The sequence below is a fragment of the Rana temporaria genome, chromosome 2 (genome assembly GCF_905171775.1).
Source record: "Rana temporaria chromosome 2, aRanTem1.1, whole genome shotgun sequence".
NCBI classification, from domain to species: Eukaryota; Metazoa; Chordata; class Amphibia; order Anura; family Ranidae; genus Rana; species Rana temporaria.
In genome coordinates, this window is record NC_053490.1 from 349,294,530 (window position 1) to 349,316,595 (window position 22,066).

General features: G+C 44.7%; 1 protein-coding gene across 5 annotated transcripts in view; it reads left to right on the top strand.

The window, feature by feature from the left end:
* PLEKHA6 (pleckstrin homology domain containing A6) overlaps nt 1-22,066 on the top strand; it is a 1,721,986-nt gene that overhangs the window by 646,794 nt on the left and 1,053,126 nt on the right. For all 5 annotated transcript variants that reach the window (XM_040339539.1, XM_040339538.1, XM_040339541.1 and 2 more), the window contains exon 7: nt 5,944-6,351. In XM_040339539.1, the coding sequence (XP_040195473.1) occupies nt 5,944-6,351 (408 nt within the window). The remainder of the gene's footprint in view (nt 1-5,943; nt 6,352-22,066) is intronic.

Consider the following 22,066-nt stretch of genomic DNA (forward strand, 5'->3'; position numbering starts at 1 on the left):
TCAGGCAGTGCCATGACCATGGCTTACATCGCTCATCAAGGAGGCACCAGAAATCACGCTACTCAAAGCAATGTGGGCTTCACAAATCTCACATTCTGGCCCTGTTTTTTACATTCCAGTATAGAAAAATGGCAGACAGACTTCCTTAGTTTATCAGTGTCTGAATACAGGGGAATAGGCATTCCCTCTTGAGATGTTTTAGGCCTTTTGGTTGGGAAGCTGGACTGTTGGCATCCAAAGTCAGCAACAATCCAGGCAGGTTTGCCACTAGGTCCAGGGACACTCAGGCTTTCACAGTGGATGCTCTGGTGACTCTGTGGGATCATTACAACTTGATCTATGCCTTTCTGATCCTCAAGGTTCTCGCTCCTCTGCTATGCAGGATTGAGATGGAGGGCATTCCAATATTTCTCAGCATGCTGAAGGATGTGGTACTCAGACATACTCGGACTCCTGGCAGACTCTTCGAGGGCCCTTCTGGATCTTCTGTTGAGATAGCCAGTGTTCTTGTTGCTGGCTTTAATGGCATGACAGTTAAAGCCATGGTTCGGAGATATGGGCATATCAAACTGTGTCACCCCTACACATTTGAAGGCTAGGAAATTTACTTCCGTCAAAGAATACCATCACCCCTGGTAAATCATGTTTTTCTTGTTGTGAGGAACTTTCACCTTTAGAAGTTATTCTGTCCTTCCTCCAGTCTGGTCTGGATCAGCACCTGGCTATGATTACCATCAAAGAACAAATCTTGGCCTTTGTCATTCTGTTTGAGAGACACTTTGCCTCCCTAGTTTGAGCCTCTGTTTAGAGTGTCTCTCATTTCTCTTTCCTGGTACTTTCTCCTGTGTCTCTTTGGGACCTTAATCTGGTCTTCTTGGCTCTTTTAAAGCTGCCTTTTAGAGATAATCCTTTGTAGTATCTCACTCGCAACATGCCCTTTCTCGTTCCTATCAGCTCTGTGCAGAGGGACTCTAAAGAACTATCACACGGGCCGAATGTGGGCCAGTTTAATAGCAGCTGAACAAACATGCAGCTCATGTTTATGGTAGCCAGTCCGACAGGAGTCGGTTGTTTGGCTGGCTTCTTTCAAAGGGTGATGACTTAAAAAGGTCTACCAACCAGGTCCTGATCGGTTCTCTCAGCCAATGATTGAGGGCGCTGACCGGAGTGTTCTTGTTGGGAACACAATAGCAAAGCAGGGGAGATCACTGTACTAACATCAGATTGTTAGTACAGGGGTCACGACCTGGGCTGTCAGATTTTTTTGATTCAAAGGAAACGGGAAAAAGGAGGAGATCGGATTGTTAGTACATGATCTCCTCCTGAGTTCTTTTGTTTTTTTTACCTTTTTCAGTCATGTCCCTTTCACATAAGCTGGACATTCGGCCGAATATCAACCGGTTTCTATTGAAGCGACCAATACTACCTGGTATTCAAGCTGTGTGTACGTGGCTTAAAGCTTTTTGTTACCCCAACACTTCATATTCTTGATATGTGCGTGCTGTACCATGTACTTGTATGAGAAAGCACCCTGTTCTTTTTGTGTGAAATCCCTGCGTTCCAGCCAGTCCCTCTGCTTTCCTAATAAAAACTGACCATGCTAAGCAGGCGAACCCACCGTGATCAGTTTTCTAGCTATGCTGGGAACCCGGTGTACTCCCCTCCATTGATCAGACTTTATCAGACTTGTCCCAACACAGCCATTCACTGGAAAGCTTTATGTGCTGCTGCTTCTCCTCACTCCAGCTGAGAACAAAGGGAATGTGATCAATTAAAAAAAGGGGAAAAAAATGTATTTTTTCATACCCATACAAAAATTTTTTGCCTTTCATTTCTGTTTTAAACTGAATGGGTTGTTTTACACGATGATTGTTTATAATCAGTTAGAGGCCTCTAACTGGTAAACTTTTTTACATAACATTTATCATATCCTAGTCTGCTTGGTGATCCCAATTTTGATATTGTCTTCATGATTGATTGTTTAACCACTTAAGCCCTGGACCAATATGCTGGCTAAAGACCCAAGGGGTTTTTACAGTTCGGGACTGCGTCGCTTTAACAGACAATTGCGCGGTCGTGCGACGTGGCTCCCAAACAAAATTGGCGTTCTTTTTTTCCCCACAAATAGAGCTTTCTTTTGGTGGTATTTGATCACCTCTGCGGTTTTTATTTTTTGCGCTATAAACAAAAATAGAGCGACAATTTAAAAAAAAATGCAATATTTTTTACTTTTTGCTGTAATAAATATCCACCAAAAACATATATACATTTTTTTTCCTCAGTTTAGGCCGATACGTATTCTTCTACCTATTTTTGGTAAAAAAATCGCAATAATCGTTTATCGGTTGGTTTGCGCAAAATTTATAGCGTTTACAAAATAGGGGATAGTTTTTTTGCATTTTTTTATTTTTTATTTTTTTTACTAGTAATGGCGGCGATCAGCGATTTTTTTCGTGACTGCGACATTATGGCGGACACTTTGGACAATTTTGACACATTTTTGGGACCATTGTCATTTTCACAGCAAAAAATGCATTTAAATTGCATTCTTTATTGTGAAAATGACAGTTGCAGTTTGGGAGTTAAACACAGGGGGCGCTGTAACATTTAGGGATCACTGTGTATGTGTTTACTAGTGTAGGGGGGTGTGGCTGTAGGACTGACACCATCGATCGAGTCTTCCCTATAAAAGGGATCACTCGATCGATGCGCCGCCACAGTGAAGCACGGGGAAGCCGTGTTTACACACGGCTCTCCCCGTTCTTCAGCTCCGGGGAGCGATCGCGCCGCGCCGTCGTCCCGGATCGCTCCCCGAGCGGACCCGACCTCCGCATGTACCGGGGGGGTCCCGATCGGACCCCCCACCCACGTCTAGCAGAGGACGTACAGGTACGTGGATGTGCCTGTCCGTGCCATTCTGCCGACGTAAATGTACATGAGGAGGTCGGGAACTGGTTAATAGACATTCTCGGTATTGAAGGATTGGACCCCAATGGTCTAATGTAATGTATTAATCCAATATATGTTTTGACATTGATTAAATTATTGATTTAATGCATGTATATTGCTTGTACCCCATGAATGGCTTGAACTTCCCCTTAGGATGAATGTATCTAAAAATCATTCACCTTTACCAAAGAGTTCTGTATCACTGCTGCCGAGCTACCCCCCTGCCGCAAAGGAACTATTATGTGTTATCTACACTTGTAGCTCCAGCTATTTTAGAATTCTCCCTTATCCCCTACTGTTTTGGAATTTCAACTCCACTGGGGCACACCCGTATCGGTTAATCCTCTTCATACACGTATCGTGTCTATTCCGTTATTTAATTTCTTTTCTCTTACCATCTTGCAGGCATTATCACTTTACATCCTTAATCCCCGGCCCAATTATGGGCTTCACCTTCTATCATCACCACACTTTTTCAACATATAATCTCTTCACACACATAACTTCTCACCCTACCTCAACCCTTGGCTACAATTATGGTAGCATCTTATTCACTTACCATCCTTGCACATGTACTCGGGTTTAGGGCTAAGAGGTGCCCCTAATTGGTGGCCTCCTGATACCCCATCACCACAGATTGATTTTATTTAATTAATTAATTATCTTACTCTTACTCCTCCCCACGTCACTTCATTGTTTCTAGTATCACTCATATATGTTTCCCTATTATTTGTTTTTCTTCTCTGCCCTGCCCAGTAGAAATATCTACTTTTGCCGTTTTTTGTTTTGCCACAATCAGCAAGATGCCAATATTCTAGGACACCATCACTAGCATTCTCCCTTCTGGGAATTATACCCCCACCTCCACTTTTCATTACAATTTATTATACCATTATTATTTAATTTTATTCCCCTTGTATTTAATTACCATCTGAGTCATATTGATGCGGTTCGGCTGCCTGCACCTCCCAATCGCGGCGGACTTGTGTCTCCCCTGGCGGGGATGACACTATGTCTCACCCCCTCTTGCTTCCTCTCGGCTCGGGGCTCCCCGCCCCTTGGCTCGAGTTGGTCGCACACGCATAGTAGCACTAATCGCGCACTTGCGTTGTGTGGGGAGACTGACCCGGTGACGTCATGACGCGGCCTTCAGGCGGCGCCTATGGCCTCTCCGGGTTGGGATGGCTTACTTAATGGTCGACCGGCCATCAGGTAAGTAATGTGGATCTGTCCATCGGCGGTCCGATGGCATAGCCGTGACCATCGCAGGATGTGTTTGGCAGTATATTGGGGTTCTTCCTCGGCGCAGTTCACTTTACCTTTCAGTCCATGCATTACCATGCAATTGTCATTTACATGGATATATTCCTCTTATGACACAATACTGGTTTTACCAGCATTTTTGGACCTTTTTTTTACTCATTGCGCCTTCTTAGTCTCCCCACCTTGCTGCCTTGCTCACACCCCTTGCCCGGCATATCTGGTCGATATCACCAGGCTCTTGTTTCCTTATGGCCTGGTTGTATTCCTCAAGAGGTTTTACCGCGGTAAGTTTTATTAATTTAACAACCCCCCCCCTTTTTATAAATTCATGGACCCTTTCCTTTCCCCCTTCCCCTCCTCTCCTTTCTCCCTTCCCCTTCCCCTCCTCTCCTACCCTTCTTTTCCTCTTCCCGCGTTTCCCTGTCCCTCTCTTCCTCTTCCTTATCCCACCCTCGTTCCCATGCCCTTCCCCCCCCCCTTTTTCCCCCCCTCCCTTTTTTCCTCCCTTTCATCCCCCTCTGCCTCCCCTTCTGTCTTTTCTCTTTCCCCTCTTTCTCTTTCCTCCCCCCTTTTTTCCCCCTTTCCACCCTTTCCCCATTCCCTTTCTCCCTTCCCACACAAACCCCCCCCCCCCCGCCCTTATCCTGCCCAGTCCACTTATTTGATGAGGCCCAATACATATATGTATATACATATTATTTTTATCTACACCCAGATCTCCACAACCAACCATCCCCTTGTCCGCCGCGGGGGGAACCCCCTGGGCCGCCTGGTTTCCGCATATTATCAATTGACTCATTTGGTAAGCGATTATTAATGTTTTTATTATTTGTTTATTGTATAGCTGATGTTTGTTACAAATTTTTATTGCATTACTCTATAGATTGGCAGTCCTGACGAAGCGGCAACCCCGCGAAACTAGTCGACGTTTGACCAATCATTGAAGTGTTTTTATTTGTTCTGCGATTTTTATACATCAATAAACTTTTTTACATTATTATGTTTTATGCAATTTCATCAGTACCGAGATAGTCCCTCCCAAACCATTGAATGGGTGGCGCGGGGTCCAACTTCAGCTACTGGTCCCTCGCCCCCCACTCGCCCCCATTTTTTATTGTTTATAATCACTTTAAGTTAGTGGTCTTAATTCATAAGTGTTGCAAAAGGACACAAAGATCCAATCCATACCACCCCCCTTCCTGAACCATACCAGGCTACATGCCCCCACCCCAAAGCACCTTGTGCTTCACAGGCTTTTCACCATCAAACATCTGTTCCTCAGATTTTTAACCTGACACCTGGACTTCTGTTCACACATTTCCACCAGTTAAATGTTTAGGTCTCTTCAGATTCCAGTTTTGGGTGCAAGTTTTTGTGTGCTGCTCTGTGAGTCTGTTAAGTCGTCTTGACCAGTTGTTGTGTGGGTCTATTGGCTTTGTTTGCAAATTTTTCCTACCACTCAGGTGAACAGCTTTTAAAGAAATTTTAAAGAAATTGTATTTATTAAAGATCTCATATGTCCCTGTAGCCTTCTTTTTTTGACAGAGTTCAACCACCTGAATGTAGATAACATAAAGTAGATAATATAACCCAATGATAAATATTAAAGATCACATAATCTACAAGAAACAAATTTTACTGGTCAAAATTCCTATTTTTCTGCTCTTGCAAAAACAAACACACACTTGAAAATCCTTAACAACTGATTTTAGTATTGTTGTGTTTTTTCAGACTAGAGAGGCAGGACAGTGAAAATATACCACCTACCAGAGATCAAGATCCTGAAACAAGAAGCCGTGGTGAAGGAGATGGAAAAGGTTCTGAAAAGTTAGAGAGGAGATCTGAAAGTAGCCACTTAACCAAGGTTAATGATTCAGGGGTTTCATCTGAAAGAATCCCAGACATGGACCCCTCTAGACACCTACCTGAAGGAGCGCACCCTCCACAACCAAATGGATGGACTTTTGCCACTTCCCCAGTTCGATCAGCGGGTAAGGGTGTTCCAGAAAAAAATGGACAGCGAGCAAACCTTCCACGCACACACCCAGAAAAAGTAGCTCAGAGACAGAATTCTATGTCACAGCTTCAGCAGTGGGTGAATCTACGCAGAGCTCCAGTTCCTACAGAAGACATGCAAAGGTGAAATATTATTTACATCATGTATATAAGAAGGTAGTGGCTGGAATGACTATAGCATGTTGGCTATTTGGATACTGGTGCATATATCAGTCTTTTTTAGAATGGTATCTTTAGTGTGTATCTACTAAAATTGTGTTTGACTGTAAAGAGATTGACACAAAAAAGGAGTTGATTTACAAAAGTATTAGACCCCGATATGCAGTGAAATAGAATAACCTAATCTGGTTTATAGGTTTACCAGATTATAGTAGCCATAATAATAATAAAAGTGATTGGTTGGTTGTATTTGGTTTCTGCATTTTGCAGATTGCCACTTTCATTCTTGCTATTTTTTTTAACTAATGACCAAAACAATCTATCTATATAAAGTCTTTACATTATCCAATTAAACTCGTCCCCACAACTGCAGCATTCTGTGAAGTCCATGTAGAATTATTTAAGGGAAATCTAACACTTCCTGGAGTGTCTGATACGTGCACCTCCTTCCCCATGTTGTTAATCCATTATTGGTAGCAGCACAATAGTGCAAAAATCTAAAACTCCAGGAAATATCAGATTTTTGTGAGATACATTGATTGCTGCAGTAGGAGGTACTAGTGTAAATGTATATTATATAGACTGCAAAAATACCATTAGCTTATACACATTGGGCCAGATTCTCAAAGGACTTACGACGGCGTATCTCCACGTACGCCGTCGTAAGTCCGAATGCCAGCCGTCGTATCTATGCGCCTGATTCTTAGAATCAGTTACGCATGAATTTGGTTAAGATACGAGCGGCGTAAGTCTCCTACGCCGTCGTATCTTGGGTGCATATTTACGCTGGCCGCAAGGGGCACTTCTGTAGATTTACGCGTTGAATATGTAAATTAGCTAGATACGCCGATTCACGAACCTACTTGCCCCGCTACGCCGTTTACGTTAGTCTTATGTCCGGCGTAAAGTTACCCCTGCTATATGAGGCGCAGCCAATGCAAAGTATGGACGTCAGAACAAGCGTATCTTTTTACGTTGTTTACGTAAGTCGTACGTGAATGGGAATGTGCGTAGGTTATGTTCACGTCACAGGCATTGAGCCGGCGTATCTTGGAGATTAAATTTGACATGATACTGAGCATGCGCGCGCCTGCGCTGTATGATCGGTGCTTCATTTACATGGGGTCACGGCTCATTTGAATGCAACACGCCCACCTTTTCCAAATTTGAATTACGCGGGCTTACACCGGCCCATTTACGCTACGCCGTCGCAACTTACGGAGCAAGTGCTTTGTAAATACTGCACGCCTGTCTAAGTTGCGGAGGCGTAGCTTAAATAGGATACGCTACGCCCGCATAAAGATACGCTCTCCTACGTGAATCTGGCCCATTGCATCCACATTCCTGTCTCAAAATTTATATTTTAGTTTTAGTTTAGTTATATTTTAGTTTTCATTTTTTGTTTTCCTAACCTAAAAATAGGAAACTTAGGCTTGCTCAGATGAGTGGGGTTTTAAATTATTATGGCTAAACTATAACAAGTAAAGGTGCTTTCAAAAGTATAGTTTAATTGTTTATCAATGTACAGAATGCAAAGTGTGCCAACAGAAGACAAATCTAATTTAAATCACTAAAATAAAGGAAAAAAGGAGTCGCGCTAAGATTAAAGTGCACTGTGCCTAATAAAGTGAACAAAATATACACAGCATCAGTGATAAATGCAATGACACAAATGTGAGTGCCACAAGCACATAGACAATTGAGGATGAAAAGAGAAAAAGTCCAAAACAGATGGGTGTGATGATAGTATTGACCCCAGTGTAAAGTTGATCCACAAATGGTATAGCGACAGTGATGACAAAGCACCTCCACCACGATCAAACACTGACCCTTACCAGAGAGATAGATCTCAAAGAGATCAAACACAGCATAAACCCATAGGATCTTCGGATCAGTCAGCAAACTCGAGCAGATCTTCACCAGTGGGTAAATCCTCAGGCAATGCCAATTGTAAAGGAATATGCAGAGAGAAGAGGAGGACTCGCATAGCATAAAAACCTTAAGGACGTTTATTTAGATAAAAGGATGTACACTTACATCAATGTAGATAAAATGAAGCCTTTCAAATAACAAGCCGGGCGGCTAACAGAACGTGCAGCCCGAATCTTCCGGGTCCGATCACGTGATGCAGTGACGTCAGAACGTTGCCTCCCAACATTTCGTCTCGATGGGGACATGGTCACGGGATAGGGGCAGCGTTCGTCACCGCATATGAACACAATGTGGGCTGGTACAGCCTCGATATGAGTCCCAATAGGCCGTCCAAACGCCATCTTAAGTGTTGGAAAAAAAAAGGGGAAAACTGGAGCATTATCAACCAGATGTTCCAAGCATACTAAGGGCAAAAAAATAAAGGAAATAAACATACAAAAATAACACAGGCTAAAAAACGAGAAACAAAACACTGAGCATGTCCATCCCTCATAGAGGCTGTAGATACACATTAACCTCAATGGCAAATAGCATACCAAATCGTTTGCAAAATGCAATCGAAAGATGCAAAAGCCTATTGCTTGGTAAGCGGTCAAGATCAATCAGAGTGTTAGAACCAAACACCCATCGATCTCCATAGCAATAAAAAACAAACCCATTACCACAATGAAAGTAAATGGGAAAGTTTATAGTAGATTCAATTTACAAATTATAAAAAAAAAAGCAAATGAGCGGCTGAATAGGACCCACATCGAGTTCACACATTAGGTATTATTCTCACAAAATATTACACTAGCAGTTCCTTCCTATGTTGATGGGTAACACAGGCAGTGGCGGCCCGTCCATAGGGGGCGCCTGGGCGCCGCCCCCCTTCCCCCAAAGCCAGTAACAAAAAAAATAAAAAAATAAAAAAAACATTTTTTTTTTTTTGGCCCTTTAAGAAAAAAAAAAAAAAGGCCCTTTAACAGCACTACTATGCTCAGAGTGGGCGCCGGTCACAGACTCAGTCCACTGCTATAGCGTCATTGAAGCGTCATGCCAATGCAAGCAGGCAAGATGCTTCATTTGCAGGTTTTTTTTAAGCTCTGTGGCTATGTGCTGTGCGCCACGAGCCAATCACGCTCCAGTGTCTCCACAGTCTCCACTCTAATTGGGTCCTGCTGCTTCCTCTCTGCTAAAGGAAATGGGCGGTGCTTTCCAGGGCAGTGTTACTTTCGTTTTGGCTCCAGGAGGAATCTAAGGTAGGAAACATATTAAAATACTTTATTTGTCTCATTGTCTGTCCTGTCCACCGATCCATGTCCAGGCAGCAGCTTGTGCTGTATGCTCAGCCTGCACTGTGATCGGACTGAGTGTGGACAGGAGGGAGGGGGGAGGGTGCTGTGTGCCGTGCTTCACCCAGCAATCATCAGAGCCTTACACATCTCCTGTCTGTGTGTGAGCCGGGCTCTGAATACAGCGTCCTACAGCTGTGCTTAACTTATCACTTATCTCTGTGTGTCTATCTGCCCCCCCCCTCTCTCTGTCTGTGTGTCTCTATGCCTCCCCCCTCTCTCTCTCTCTCTCTGTGTCTATATGCCCCCCCTCTCTCTCTCCCTGTCTCTCTCTCTCTCTCTCTCTCTCTCTGTGTCTCTATGCCTCCCCCCTTTCTCTCTCTCTCTCACTCTCTGTGTCTATATGCCCCTCTCTCTCTCTCTCTCTCTCTCTCTCTCTCTGTGTGTCTATCTGTCCCCCCCTCTCTCTCTATGTATATCTATCTATCTATCTATCTATCTATCTATCTATCTATCTATCTATCTATCTATCTATCTATATATGTATCTATCTATCTATCTATCTATCTATCTATCTATCTATCTATCTATCTATCTATCTATGTGTCTATCTATCTATCTATCTATCTATCTATCTATCTATCTATCTATCTATCTATCTATCTATCTATCTATCTATCTATCTATCTATCTATCTATCTATGTGTCTATCTATCTATCTATCTATCTATCTATCTATCTATCTATCTATCTATCTATCTATCTATCTATCTATCTATCTATCTATCTATCTATCTCTGTATCTATCTCTGTATCTATCTATCTATCTATCTATCTATCTATCTATCTATCTATCTATCTATCTATCTATCTATCTATCTATCTCTGTATGTATCTATCTCTGTATGTATCTATCTCTGTATGTATCTATCTCTGTATGTATCTATCTCTGTATGTATCTATCTCTGTATGTATCTATCTCTGTATGTATCTATCTCTGTATCTATCTGTAGCACTGACCCCCGAAGGAGCTGCTGGTTTAATTTGGGCCTGCACTCTACCAATAAACCCCACTAACTTGGCTCAATCCCCTTGGCACAGCTGTGATGCAATGCAATACAATACAATACAATAGAATGTAAGACAATACAAAATACCTGTATTATAACCCCAGGATCCACTGACTGCACTTGGAGTGAGAAAAACAGTACGCCACAACAACTGGATACTTAACCAGAGATATATTTTACTGTGAAATATGCAAAGAAGTGATTACAGTAATTGTGCTGTCATCCCAACGTAAGACGACAGCACAATTGATTTAAACATAAGCTATTTGAAAACAGTATACATAAATATTTTATACCTGGGAGCTCCCCCTACTTTATTAGCTATGCGTGAGATTTCACTTAAAGTACTTGGTCTTGGATCTTCTTTTCTTCGCTAGCTAAAGTGATTTGTAATCCACAGTTTTGATGAGTCAAATTGAAGTGAAAATGCTCCTGGTATAACTGCAACAACTATTTTAAAATCGCTTGAAACGTCAAATTAGATAGGCCTCAAGCCTTCTCAGTTTCAGTTCCTCTGTGGAACTATAAATCCCAGTGAGGCCTTTATATGAGTCTAACTGCGTGTAAACTTAGCAAACTGTGGGTCGTGACCCGCTCACCCACTGGATCGGAGCTCCGGGTAGTAACTTTTGTTCAGGGTCCTGTGACTGCAACTTGCTTCTCCGTCAGCTCTGTTCAGCTCCGCTGGATGGATCCGGTTCTCTCCGATGCTCGGATGAGTGTCTCTCGGTCTCTGAAATCCGGCCACTGTCCTCTAGCTCTCCGAGCTCAGCCTTCGCTCCCCAGCCGCTCGGCATCAGCATCCAGAAGGCTCTTTTCTTTACACTCCTGTCTCCCCTCGTCTCCAAGGCAACCAAAATCCTCAACCCAACATCTCTCTGCATTACCAGTATTTGGGTCTCTAGATGGCTCCAAATACTTAAACATAGCAATGTCCATAGACGTTGTATTAAAGTATGCAAACACACATCAATATACAAGAATGTCAGCGCTACACACTCCCCCTACTTTATCTCTTTGGTCCTCCAAAGAGGTTCAAATTGCTAACTCTATTCTGCATTTTAGCCTCTATACGGTTATACAATACAGACAGAGGAGCTTCCCACCAATTGTCATATGATGGGGAGCTATCCTGTGCACTCACAGCTGATACTACTGTGTCTGGTACAGATGTGCCAAGGGGTGAGGTGGGGTTGTCCCTTACTGAATCAAAAGTAGAGGGACCAGACAGTTCAAGGTTTCTTTTGCTGACAAACTGAGATGCTTCAGAGCATTCGCCCAATGTATCATAAGTCAGTCTGCGTGGTGGGCGAATGTCTCTCTTTGCTCTTTGCACTTTTGGGGTATCCATTCCTTTTTGACAAATGTCGTCATCCCTCCTCTCAGTGACTAAAAATGGAGAGTAAATAAGAGTACTGGGCTCTTCTGCAAGATGAGTTGCCGGCACAAATTCTGGGGCCTCTGCCCTGAGAGTTCTGTTATTATCCTCCTCTACTTCTGAAAGAGATATCAGCATCTGTTTCTGAAGTTTCCGGAGGCCACAGCCAACTCATCTCCACTTCCTCATCTTCATCTGTAGAGGGTGCAAGCTGAGATCTGGTTATTGGCCTACACACATCGGTGGATGTGGATGGGAATTCCTCCTCTGTGCTTATCCTGACTGCCTCAGTGAGAGGTAAAAGGTGATTCCGATGCCAGGTTTTTATTGGCCCAGTGTTTCCTTCTGGCTTGATTTCATACACTGGGAGCCCTGGAAGCTTCCTACACACAACATAAGGCTGTGATCTCCAACGATCAGCCAACTTATGCTTGCCTGGGATGCCTAGATTCCTCAGCAAAACCCGGTCACCTGGTTGAAGATCCTGAACTCTTACTTTCAGGTCAAAGTTTCTCTTGTTCCTGTTGACTCTGGAGTTCGAGGTGGCTTGAGCCTGCTCGTAAGCTATCTTCAGGCTCCTCCGCAGCCTGTCCACATACCCTCTATGGGAGGTCTCTGATGTATGATCCAAGGAGGAACCAAAAGCCAGGTCCACTGGTAATCGGGCTTCACGGCCGAACATCAATCTGTAAGGTGAATACCCAGTGGCGTCACTTTTGGTACTGTTGTAGGCATGAACCAGTGCAGTAATGTGTTTACTCCAATGGGGTTTCTGTTCTGCAGTCAACGTCCCCAACATATTCAGGAGAGTCCTGTTGAACCTTTCCGGTTGAGGGTCCCCTTGTGGGTGATAAGGAGTAGTCCTGGACTTTTGTATGCCTAGTAGATCCAACAGTCTTTTTATTAATTTGCTCTCAAAGTCTCTTCCTTGGTCCGAATGTATCCGTTGAGGTAAGCCATAATGGACGAAGAACTTTTCCACGAGAGTCTTTGCTACTGTGGTTGCTTGCTGGTCTCTAGTAGGAAATGCTTGGGCATAACGGGTAAAGTGTTCTGTTACCACCAAGATGTCCCCCTGCCCACTCAGATCGGATTCCAAACAAAGAAAGTCTATGCAGACCAGGTCCATTGGTCCCTGGCTCTCCAAATGGCCCATTGGGGCAGCCCTCTGGGGCAATGTCTTTCGTTGTATACACCTGAGGCAGGAATGACAGTAACTCTCCACTTCTTTCCTCATGTGAGGCCAGTAGAACCTGTCCCTTACTAGTTGGAAAGTCCTCTCGGCTCCCAAATGACCATGATGATCGTGTAAAGCAATCAGTACCCTCTCTCTGTGCTTTTCCGGCAGGAGCAGCTGCCACTTTGCTTCTGGATCATCAGAGGGGCCCCTTCGGTAGACCACCCCTTGTTGCAACTGCAACCGATCCCATTCTTTCAGTATCAGCTGGGCTTCCTTCTTGGGGCTCTTCTGCAGAACATCAGACTGTTGATGTTCCAATGCCTTCAGCACCAGCCCACACAGTGGATCTTCCTCCTGATCTCTCCTGAGATCCTTTCTGGATAGCTTGGGGAGACCCTCTTGTACAACCTGGGAGACGTTGCAATAGCACCTGGGTACTCCCGCTGAGGATACTCCCACTTCTTCAGCTCTGGCCCCACCTCTCCCGTGTAGACTTGTCCCTTCACAAATGGCTCTTACCCCCTCTGGAGTAAGTTAAGTCCAGTCTTCTGGATTTCGGGGGTCATGAGGCCTTCTTGATAGAGCATCCGCATCTCGATTACCAACCCCTGGTCTGTACTTCAGGCTGAAGGTAAATGCCGAGAGAGCAGCTAGCCACCTGTGACCGGTGGCGTCCAGCTTTGCAGTGGTGAGCAGGTATGTGAGGGGGTTGTTGTCCGTCTTTACCACAAATTCAGCCCCGTAAAGGTAATCCTTCAACTTGTCTACCACTGCCCACTTCAGAGCCAGAAATTCAAGCTTGTGAGTCGGATAGTTTCTTTCGGCAGGAATCAAACTTCTGCTCACATAGGCGATCGGCTGCAGATGCCCTTCATGCTCTTGATAGAGCACTCCTCCCAGTCCGTCACGGCTGGCATCCACATGCAACTCGTATGGTTTGGCAGGGTCTGCATAGGCCAAAACCGGAGCAGTGGTAAGGCTCCACTTCAATTGTCTGAAGGCTTCCTCACATCCTGGAGTCCACTGGTCCTGGATGGACTCTTTCTTCCTTCTGGGCCCTTCTTTTGGCTTCCTTGACTGATCTGGGCTTACACTAACTTCTTCCTGTTTCTTCAGGAGCTCAGTGAGTGGGTGGGCTATTTTAGCGAACCCCTCCACGAACCTTCTGTAGTACGAACAGAAGCCTAAGAATGACCTGAGTTCAGTCACGTTGGTGGGCCTTGGCCAAGAAGTGACAGCTTCTAACTTCTTGGGATCGGTTGCCACTCCCTCTTCAGACACAATGTGTCCCAGGTAATTCACTGAGGGCTGGTAGAACTGGCATTTTTCCATAGAGAGCTTCAGACCTTCATCATGAAGTCTCTTCAGGACCTTCTCCAGCCGTTCTTCGTGCTCTTCCAACGTTCTTCCAAATACTATGACGTCATCCAGGTAAACTAGTACTTCAAGTAGGTTCATGTCACCCACTGTTTTTTCCATCAACCTCTGGAACGTTGCTGGGGCCCCAGACAGGCCTTGCGGCATCCGGTTGAACTCAAAGAATCCGACTGGGGTGATAAAAGCGGTCTTCTCTTTGTCTTCAGGGCACATGGGGATCTGATAATACCCACTCTTTAAGTCCAGCACACTGAACCACTTCGCTCCCGACAGGCTCTGCAGAGCATCCTCTATCCGAGGTGTGGTGTACTGGTCAGGAATGGTCCTCCGGTTCAGGGTCCTGTAATCGATACATAGGCGTAGGGACCCGTTCTTCTTCCTGACCACCACTATTGGGGAGGCATAAGGACTCCTGGACTCCCGGATAATGCCAGTCCTCTTGAGTTCAGCCAGTTGTTCCCTCAAATCTTCCAGATCTCCCAATGGGATTCGCCTAACCCTTTCACGAAACGGCTTGTCTTCCTCCAGTCGAATTCGGTGGGTGGCACTCTTTGCCAAACCCAGATCAAATTCACTTTTTGAGAAAGCTGCCCTCCATCTCAGAAGTTGGGCTTTAGCTCTTTCTCTCCATGCAGGAGTAAGAGGCGTATTCTTTGGGCAGAATTCTTCTACAGGGATTTCTGCTGCTGGTCCTTCCTTCGAACCACATGCTGAGACTGGAGTTGCTGGGCTGACCTGTCCTAACAGTAGTCTGGCTGGCACCCTCACTGGCACAGCTGCTGTGTTGCGGACACTGACTGGAACTTTGCCGTGAGTCCTCTTCAATGCCCTGGTGGGCAATACTTCAGGGATAAGTTCTAACCCCTTTTTTTCTTCCTGGCTTGTATTTTCAAGGACAATGAAAGGACCTGTTTTTTTCCAGCTTAACTTGACGGAGGCTCTCAGGCAGACTACTTTACCCGGCTGGACTAACCTCTTTTCCCTATCCAGGAGCCAGATTTTCCCCACTCCCTCTTCAGGAGCCTCTTCCTCCTGTCTAAGGTCTCGGTATGTCTGGGCCAACATTGGATGTATTTTAGTGGGGAGGGTCCCCTTCTGCAGCACAAGCGGTGCAAGTAGCCTCCTCACCAAGTCAGTGTTTGTCCCAATGATGAGGGAATTTTTGTCAGCCCCTGGGGGACGAGGGCACACTATGGCCAAGGTGTCGAAAGTCCCAGCCTCTCCTGCTGTACTTGGGTCGAAGGTGAGTCTGACCGGCAGGTAACCATCATATGGGAAGTTCTGGGTGCCTAATCCCCATATCTCTAGTTCCTCCAATTTCTGTAACGGCAGGTGCTTGAGATGTCTGTCATAGAAATCCCTGTAGAGCAAGGTTACTTGGGCTCCAGTGTCCAGCAGGGCTTTCGTATAAATCCCCTCTACTTGGATGGGAACAATTGGGGAGGGTCCCACTAGCTTGGGGGGAAATCCACTGATTGCAGTACCTTTGACCTGCCTGGTGGCTTGTACCTTCGCCTTTGGTTTTGGGGGTCTCTCCCTTTTCCATCCTGGCTTGTTGGTGACCTCAGTGGTCAGGGGTATATGAGTCGGTGTGGAGTTCGCTACTGCAACCGGGCGCCCAGTTGACTCCTTCACTGGGGCCCTCTGAAGTTTTTCCCCCAGTTGTTTGGATTTTGTTTCAGTTACCGGGCTTGGGCACACTCGCCTGAGATGTCCTACTCCTCCACATTTGAAGCAGACTCTCTGTGTTTGTTTCATAGGATGGTTAATGGTAGGAGTCTCTGGAGCCTTGAGTGACAGGACTTTTTCTGTCTGGGGTTTCACCAGACGAGTCATCAACATGGTCATCATCTCCAGTATTTCTTTCTGGGTCTGGAACAGCTTCTCTAGTTCAGTCTGACCTACGGGTAGGTGGTGAATAGGTGAAAGCCATGATCCCTGTTCAACACTTGTTGCCAATACATTAAGTTCCTGAGTGTCTGAGGGGACACCTATCTGCTGTATTTTAGCACTTGTGGTGCTAGGAGGTTGAAGTTTCCCCTGTTTTTGGTCCCTCTCAATCTCCATTTTATCCGCTTCATTCACTTTCTCAATGAGGACCTCATCCGGAGTTGAGGGATCTTCCAAATACTGCTTCAGTTGTAGCTTGATATAGTCACTCCTCAATCCCGTAGTCACAGATCTCCTAAATTTCCTCTTAACTAGCTCGGCTCCAAAATGCTCTCCATTTCCTTCTTCCTTTGATGTGAACAGCAGGCGATCCTTGAGCTCAATGGCCCGAAATAGGAAGTTCTGAGGAGTCTCTCTACTATCCTGTGTCATATTTATCAGTCGATGAAACAGCTCAGTGGCATCTTCCTCCTCATAATAGCTTTTCAGTATCCTCTTTAGCTGGTTCAAGGTCAATCCACTCTTCCTCTCCAACATGCCCCTAACACATGAACCTGGGCTGATGGCATGGATTACAGCCTCTCTAATTTCCGATTCCAGATATCCTTTCTGTAGCCCCAACTCTATTTGGTGTAGGAGGCTGGTGTAGGACAGTTTGTCCTTCTGCCCTCTTTCTCCTATCTGGCCGTCAATGTGGAAATCCTTCCGGATGGTTACTTCCTGCAAGCGGCCCTGGGTGCGTTTCTTCAGTACCTTCCCAGTGTTGGGCGTTATCTGGCCATCTTTCTGGTCCTCCAAAACGACACGTAACCCATTAATGCGTTCAGCTATCATACTGGAGGTCTCCTGAAACCTCTCCTGTATGTTACAGTACTGTCGCTTCAGATCAGCCAGCTGTCGTTCTGCCAGTGATTTAACAGCAGCCTCTGCTTTCCTGTCTAAAGGTTCTAACTGCTTTTGACTGGGAGAGCGCCCTTCATGTTTGCTGGGGTGTGTCAGGTGGAACTCTGTCTTTTCGGACAATTTTATACTGGTACCGTGGAAGTTTTCAGGGACATCCCGTTCCCACTCTATCAGTGCATAGGTGCAGTCGGTCCCAGGATCGGGTTTCACTGCGACCACGTAAGCCTTTCTGTCCGGGGACAATGCTTGTACCACCTCTTTAATTTGTTTCTTTCCCCAGTCGCTCCCTGGAAGTTCAATGACCACGCTCACTTCTGAGCGTGTCCCTTCTGCTTCGCACCATTGGACTACTTTGATGGGGTCCATGATAGCGTGAAGGGGCGGGCTTGCTTGTAGAGTGACAGACATCCCGGACGAGCCCCCACGTGTAGCACTGACCCCCGAAGGAGCTGCTGGTTTAATTTGGGCCTGCACTCTACCAATAAACCCCACTAACTTGGCTCAATCCCCTTGGCACAGCTGTGATGCAATGCAATACAATACAATGTAAGACAATACAAAATACCTGTATTATAACCCCAGGATCCACTGACTGCACTTGGAGTGAGAAAAACAGTACGCCACAACAACTGGATACTTAACCAGAGATATATTTTACTGTGAAATATGCAAAGAAGTGATTACAGTAATTGTGCTGTCATCCCAACGTAAGACGACAGCACAATTGATTTAAACATAAGCTATTTGAAAACAGTATACATAAACATTTTATACCTGGGAGCTCCCCCTACTTTATTAGCTATGCGTGAGATTTCACTTAAAGTACTTGGTCTTGGATCTTCTTTTCTTCGCTAGCTAAAGTGATTTGTAATCCACAGTTTTGATGAGTCAAATTGAAGTGAAAATGCTCCTGGTGTAACTGCAACAACTATTTTAAAATCGCTTGAAACGTCAAATTAGATAGGCCTCAAGCCTTCTCAGTTTCAGTTCCTCTGTGGAACTATAAATCCCAGTGAGGCCTTTATATGAGTCTAACTGCGTGTAAACTTAGCAAACTGTGGGTCGTGACCCGCTCACCCACTGGATCGGAGCTCCGGGTAGTAACTTTTGTTCAGGGTCCTGTGACTGCAACTTGCTTCTCCGTCAGCTCTGTTCAGCTCCGCTGGATGGATCCAGTTCTCTCCGATGCTCGGATGAGTGTCTCTCGGTCTCTGCAATCCGGCCACTGTCCTCTAGCTCTCCGAGCTCAGCCTTCGCTCCCCAGCCGCTCGGCATCAGCATCCAGAAGGCTCTTTTCTTTACACTCCTGTCTCCCCTCGTCTCCAAGGCAACCAAAATCCTCAACCCAACATCTCTCTGCATTACCAGTATTTGGGTCTCTAGATGGCTCCAAATACTTAAACATAGCAATGTCCATAGACGTTGTATTAAAGTATGCAAACACACATCAATATACAAGAATGTCAGCGCTACATATCTATCTATCTATCTATCTATCTATCTATCTATCTATCTATCTATCTATCTATCTATCTATCTATCTATCTATCTATCTATCTATCTATCTATCTAGAGAAAAAACAAGATGCGCTACACATAATATAAAAATGTGTCCAAAAATGAAATAAATCATCCGTGAATAATATGGAAAATATAAATGAACAACAAATTTGTCAGAAAAAAGTCCTTAATGGAAACAAAAAAGTCCTTCCACCAGTGAATATGAAAAGAAAATTCCGTATTGATAAGTGAAAATCCAAAAAGAAGAGACCTCCACCAAACGAGTATTGAATCTGCTTACCAGATTCCCGGTGGTCTCTTAATTAAAAGAAGACCCCAGGTAGCATGAAGATTTTAAACTCTGCAGAGTCAAGGCTTGTAGGACAATCAGGACAACGATCTCGGTTGCACTCCCGTGTTTAGAGGATACGGTGACCATACCACATAGAAAACATAGGAGGCCACAATAGTGTAAATCCGTAAAAAAAATGATTTATTTAAAAACTTATAACAAAAACACACTTACAATTTAGCAGTGTTTGACAGGCTTATCAAGTTAAAGCTCCGGCCGGAAGCAGACCAAACAGCCCATCAATGGTGTGGAAAAATGCAGTCAACGGGGGGTGATACCGATATAGATGCACGTTCCGCCCGACCTGGTTTCGCGACAAATCGCTTCCTCTGGGGCACAGGCAACACACCGAATCACCCCCCTTAAATTAGCAAAAAACGCCAGTGTGGGAGGGGCTGACGTCACCAGCCGCACCTGCGCATGACTGGATGATCCAAGCCTCATTCTGGGACAAACCAGTGCTAGTGCGCATGCGCTGGCGGGACGTGTGTCAAAAACGCTTGTAATGGCGTTAATAGGCTCCTATAGTGCACACATCGCGGCGTATATACAATAGAATCCCGCAGCGTGACATCAAACAGCTGCGGGAAACATAATCTAAAAAATCATCGCTGGGACGCAGGGATCATATCCGCGTCACGTGACCACTCGCGACCACGTGACACGTCGGCGGCGTGATGACGCGACTAACGGAGGAGCCCTGCGTGCCAATGCAAATTAAAAACAGACACTCTGCATGGAGTATGCCAGCCAAGCCTCGTTTTGGTGAAAACCAAGGGAGCTGATCAACTGGTCATGTCACAACCAATCAAGCAGCTCCGTTGGAAAAAGGCTGAACAAACGCTCCAGAGACCGGATACAACAGGGGAACTGAAAGCTACAGCATGAACTAGTAGCCGTGTTCGTCCACTGCACGGGCATGAGTATGCTCATTAAAAAATGAGATAAATTAAATTAAAAATAAAACGACAGGGTCAGCATGACAATGCACTAAAAAAATACAAATTAAAAATGACAAAAACCCCCAAATAAATTGAAACCTGAAAAAAGTATAAAAAGGCTGCGTCCCAATGAAGGAATCAGACTGGGAAACAAATCTTCATCACAGCGTATTGTGACTGACATATTGTAATTAAACAGCAGTGAGGGCTCTATTGATGAAGACATTCAAGTGTACAGAACCACGTATTAGAGAGGGCAAACAACTCCATGGTACAAACCATAATAACCTTATTAAGAACATTATTCAGACACTATTCGAAGAAACCATATACATTTAAATAATACATGATATCATAATAAGAACCAAATAAAAAGGACGCATGGTAGCATAATATAAACTAGGTGAATGGATCTAAGAGTTATTTATAAAGGCGTTAATATCTGTGTCGATATTCAGCCCAAATGGCGTATAGGTTTTAACCCTATGGATCCACGCCATTTCCTGCCTAGATATTTCACGTACAAGGTTGCTACCCCTCCAGTGCGGGCGGTATTTATCAATCCCGACAAACAACGTATTTGAGGGATCTCTATTATGTTTTAAGTCGAAATGTCTGGAGACGGAGTGTTTATCAAATCCTGCCCTAATTTTAGCGATATGCTCGTTTAGCCTAACTGACAAGGCTCTCTTAGTGCGGCCAATGTATTGCAAGCCGCAGGGACACTGGATGAGGTATATAACCCCCTTAGTCGAACAGGTTATAAACGGTTCGACCTCAAAAGTTTTATTGGTTGCTGTGGATTGGAAAGAGCAAATCTTTCTATTTTTGCAACTATTTAGAGAGCAGACTTGGCATCGTTTGCATCTAAAATACCCCGTTAGGTTCTCAAGGAATGTCCTAGTAGCCCTAGGGGGGTCATGTACACTGGGGGCAATACGGCTCCCAATGGTAGACGCACCCCTAAACACCACATTAGGTCTAACCGGAAGCAATGGCGCTAGGACCTGATCAGTTGTCAAAATGTGCCAATGTTTCTGGATAAGCTTCTTAACGCTGAAGTGTTGAGCGGAGAATGTGGTGATAAAGGGCAGAGAAAAACCCTTAGTTGGGGACCCTTTGTCCTTGTCTGCCAATAATGTAGGCCTATCGGTGTTTCTAGCTCTCTCCATTGCCTGTGAAAGAGTGGACTTATCATACCCCTTCTCCTCGAACCTCTTGGAAAGGATTAAGGCCTGCTTTTCAAACGTCAGGGGGTTGGAGCAGTTGCGTTTGAGACGCATAAACTGGCCCAAAGGGACAGATTTTAGCCATGCTGGCAAATGGCAACTGTCCAAAGGTATGTATGAGTTGCGGTCAGTTGGTTTAAAGAAGGTAGATGTCACAAATCTGCCATTATCTATGGTGATCTGGAGATCCAAAAAATGGATAGACTGCTGGCTAGATTCATAATTAAATTTAATACCCCTGGTGTTTTGATTCAAGTGGGTCATAAAGATAAGAAGATCAGACTCACTGCCATCCCAAAGGAGGAGGACGTCATCGATATACCTCGACCAGAGTATTATCTCCGGTCGACGTTGGCAATCGATGACATCCTCCTCCCACTTGGCCATGAACAGATTGGCCAAGCTGGGGGCATATTTAGCCCCCATGGCCACACCCATTTATTTATTTTATTCCATTTATATTTTCCATATTATTCACGGATGATTTATTTAATTTTTGGACACATGTTTACATTTTTATATTATGTGTAGCGCATCTTGTTTTTTCTCTATGTTTTCACTGTTTGTATATATCCAGTAAGGTGCAGCTTCACTTTATCACATTTGATTGTCACATAGTAGTATTCACTTTTATCACTCAATATATTTGCGCA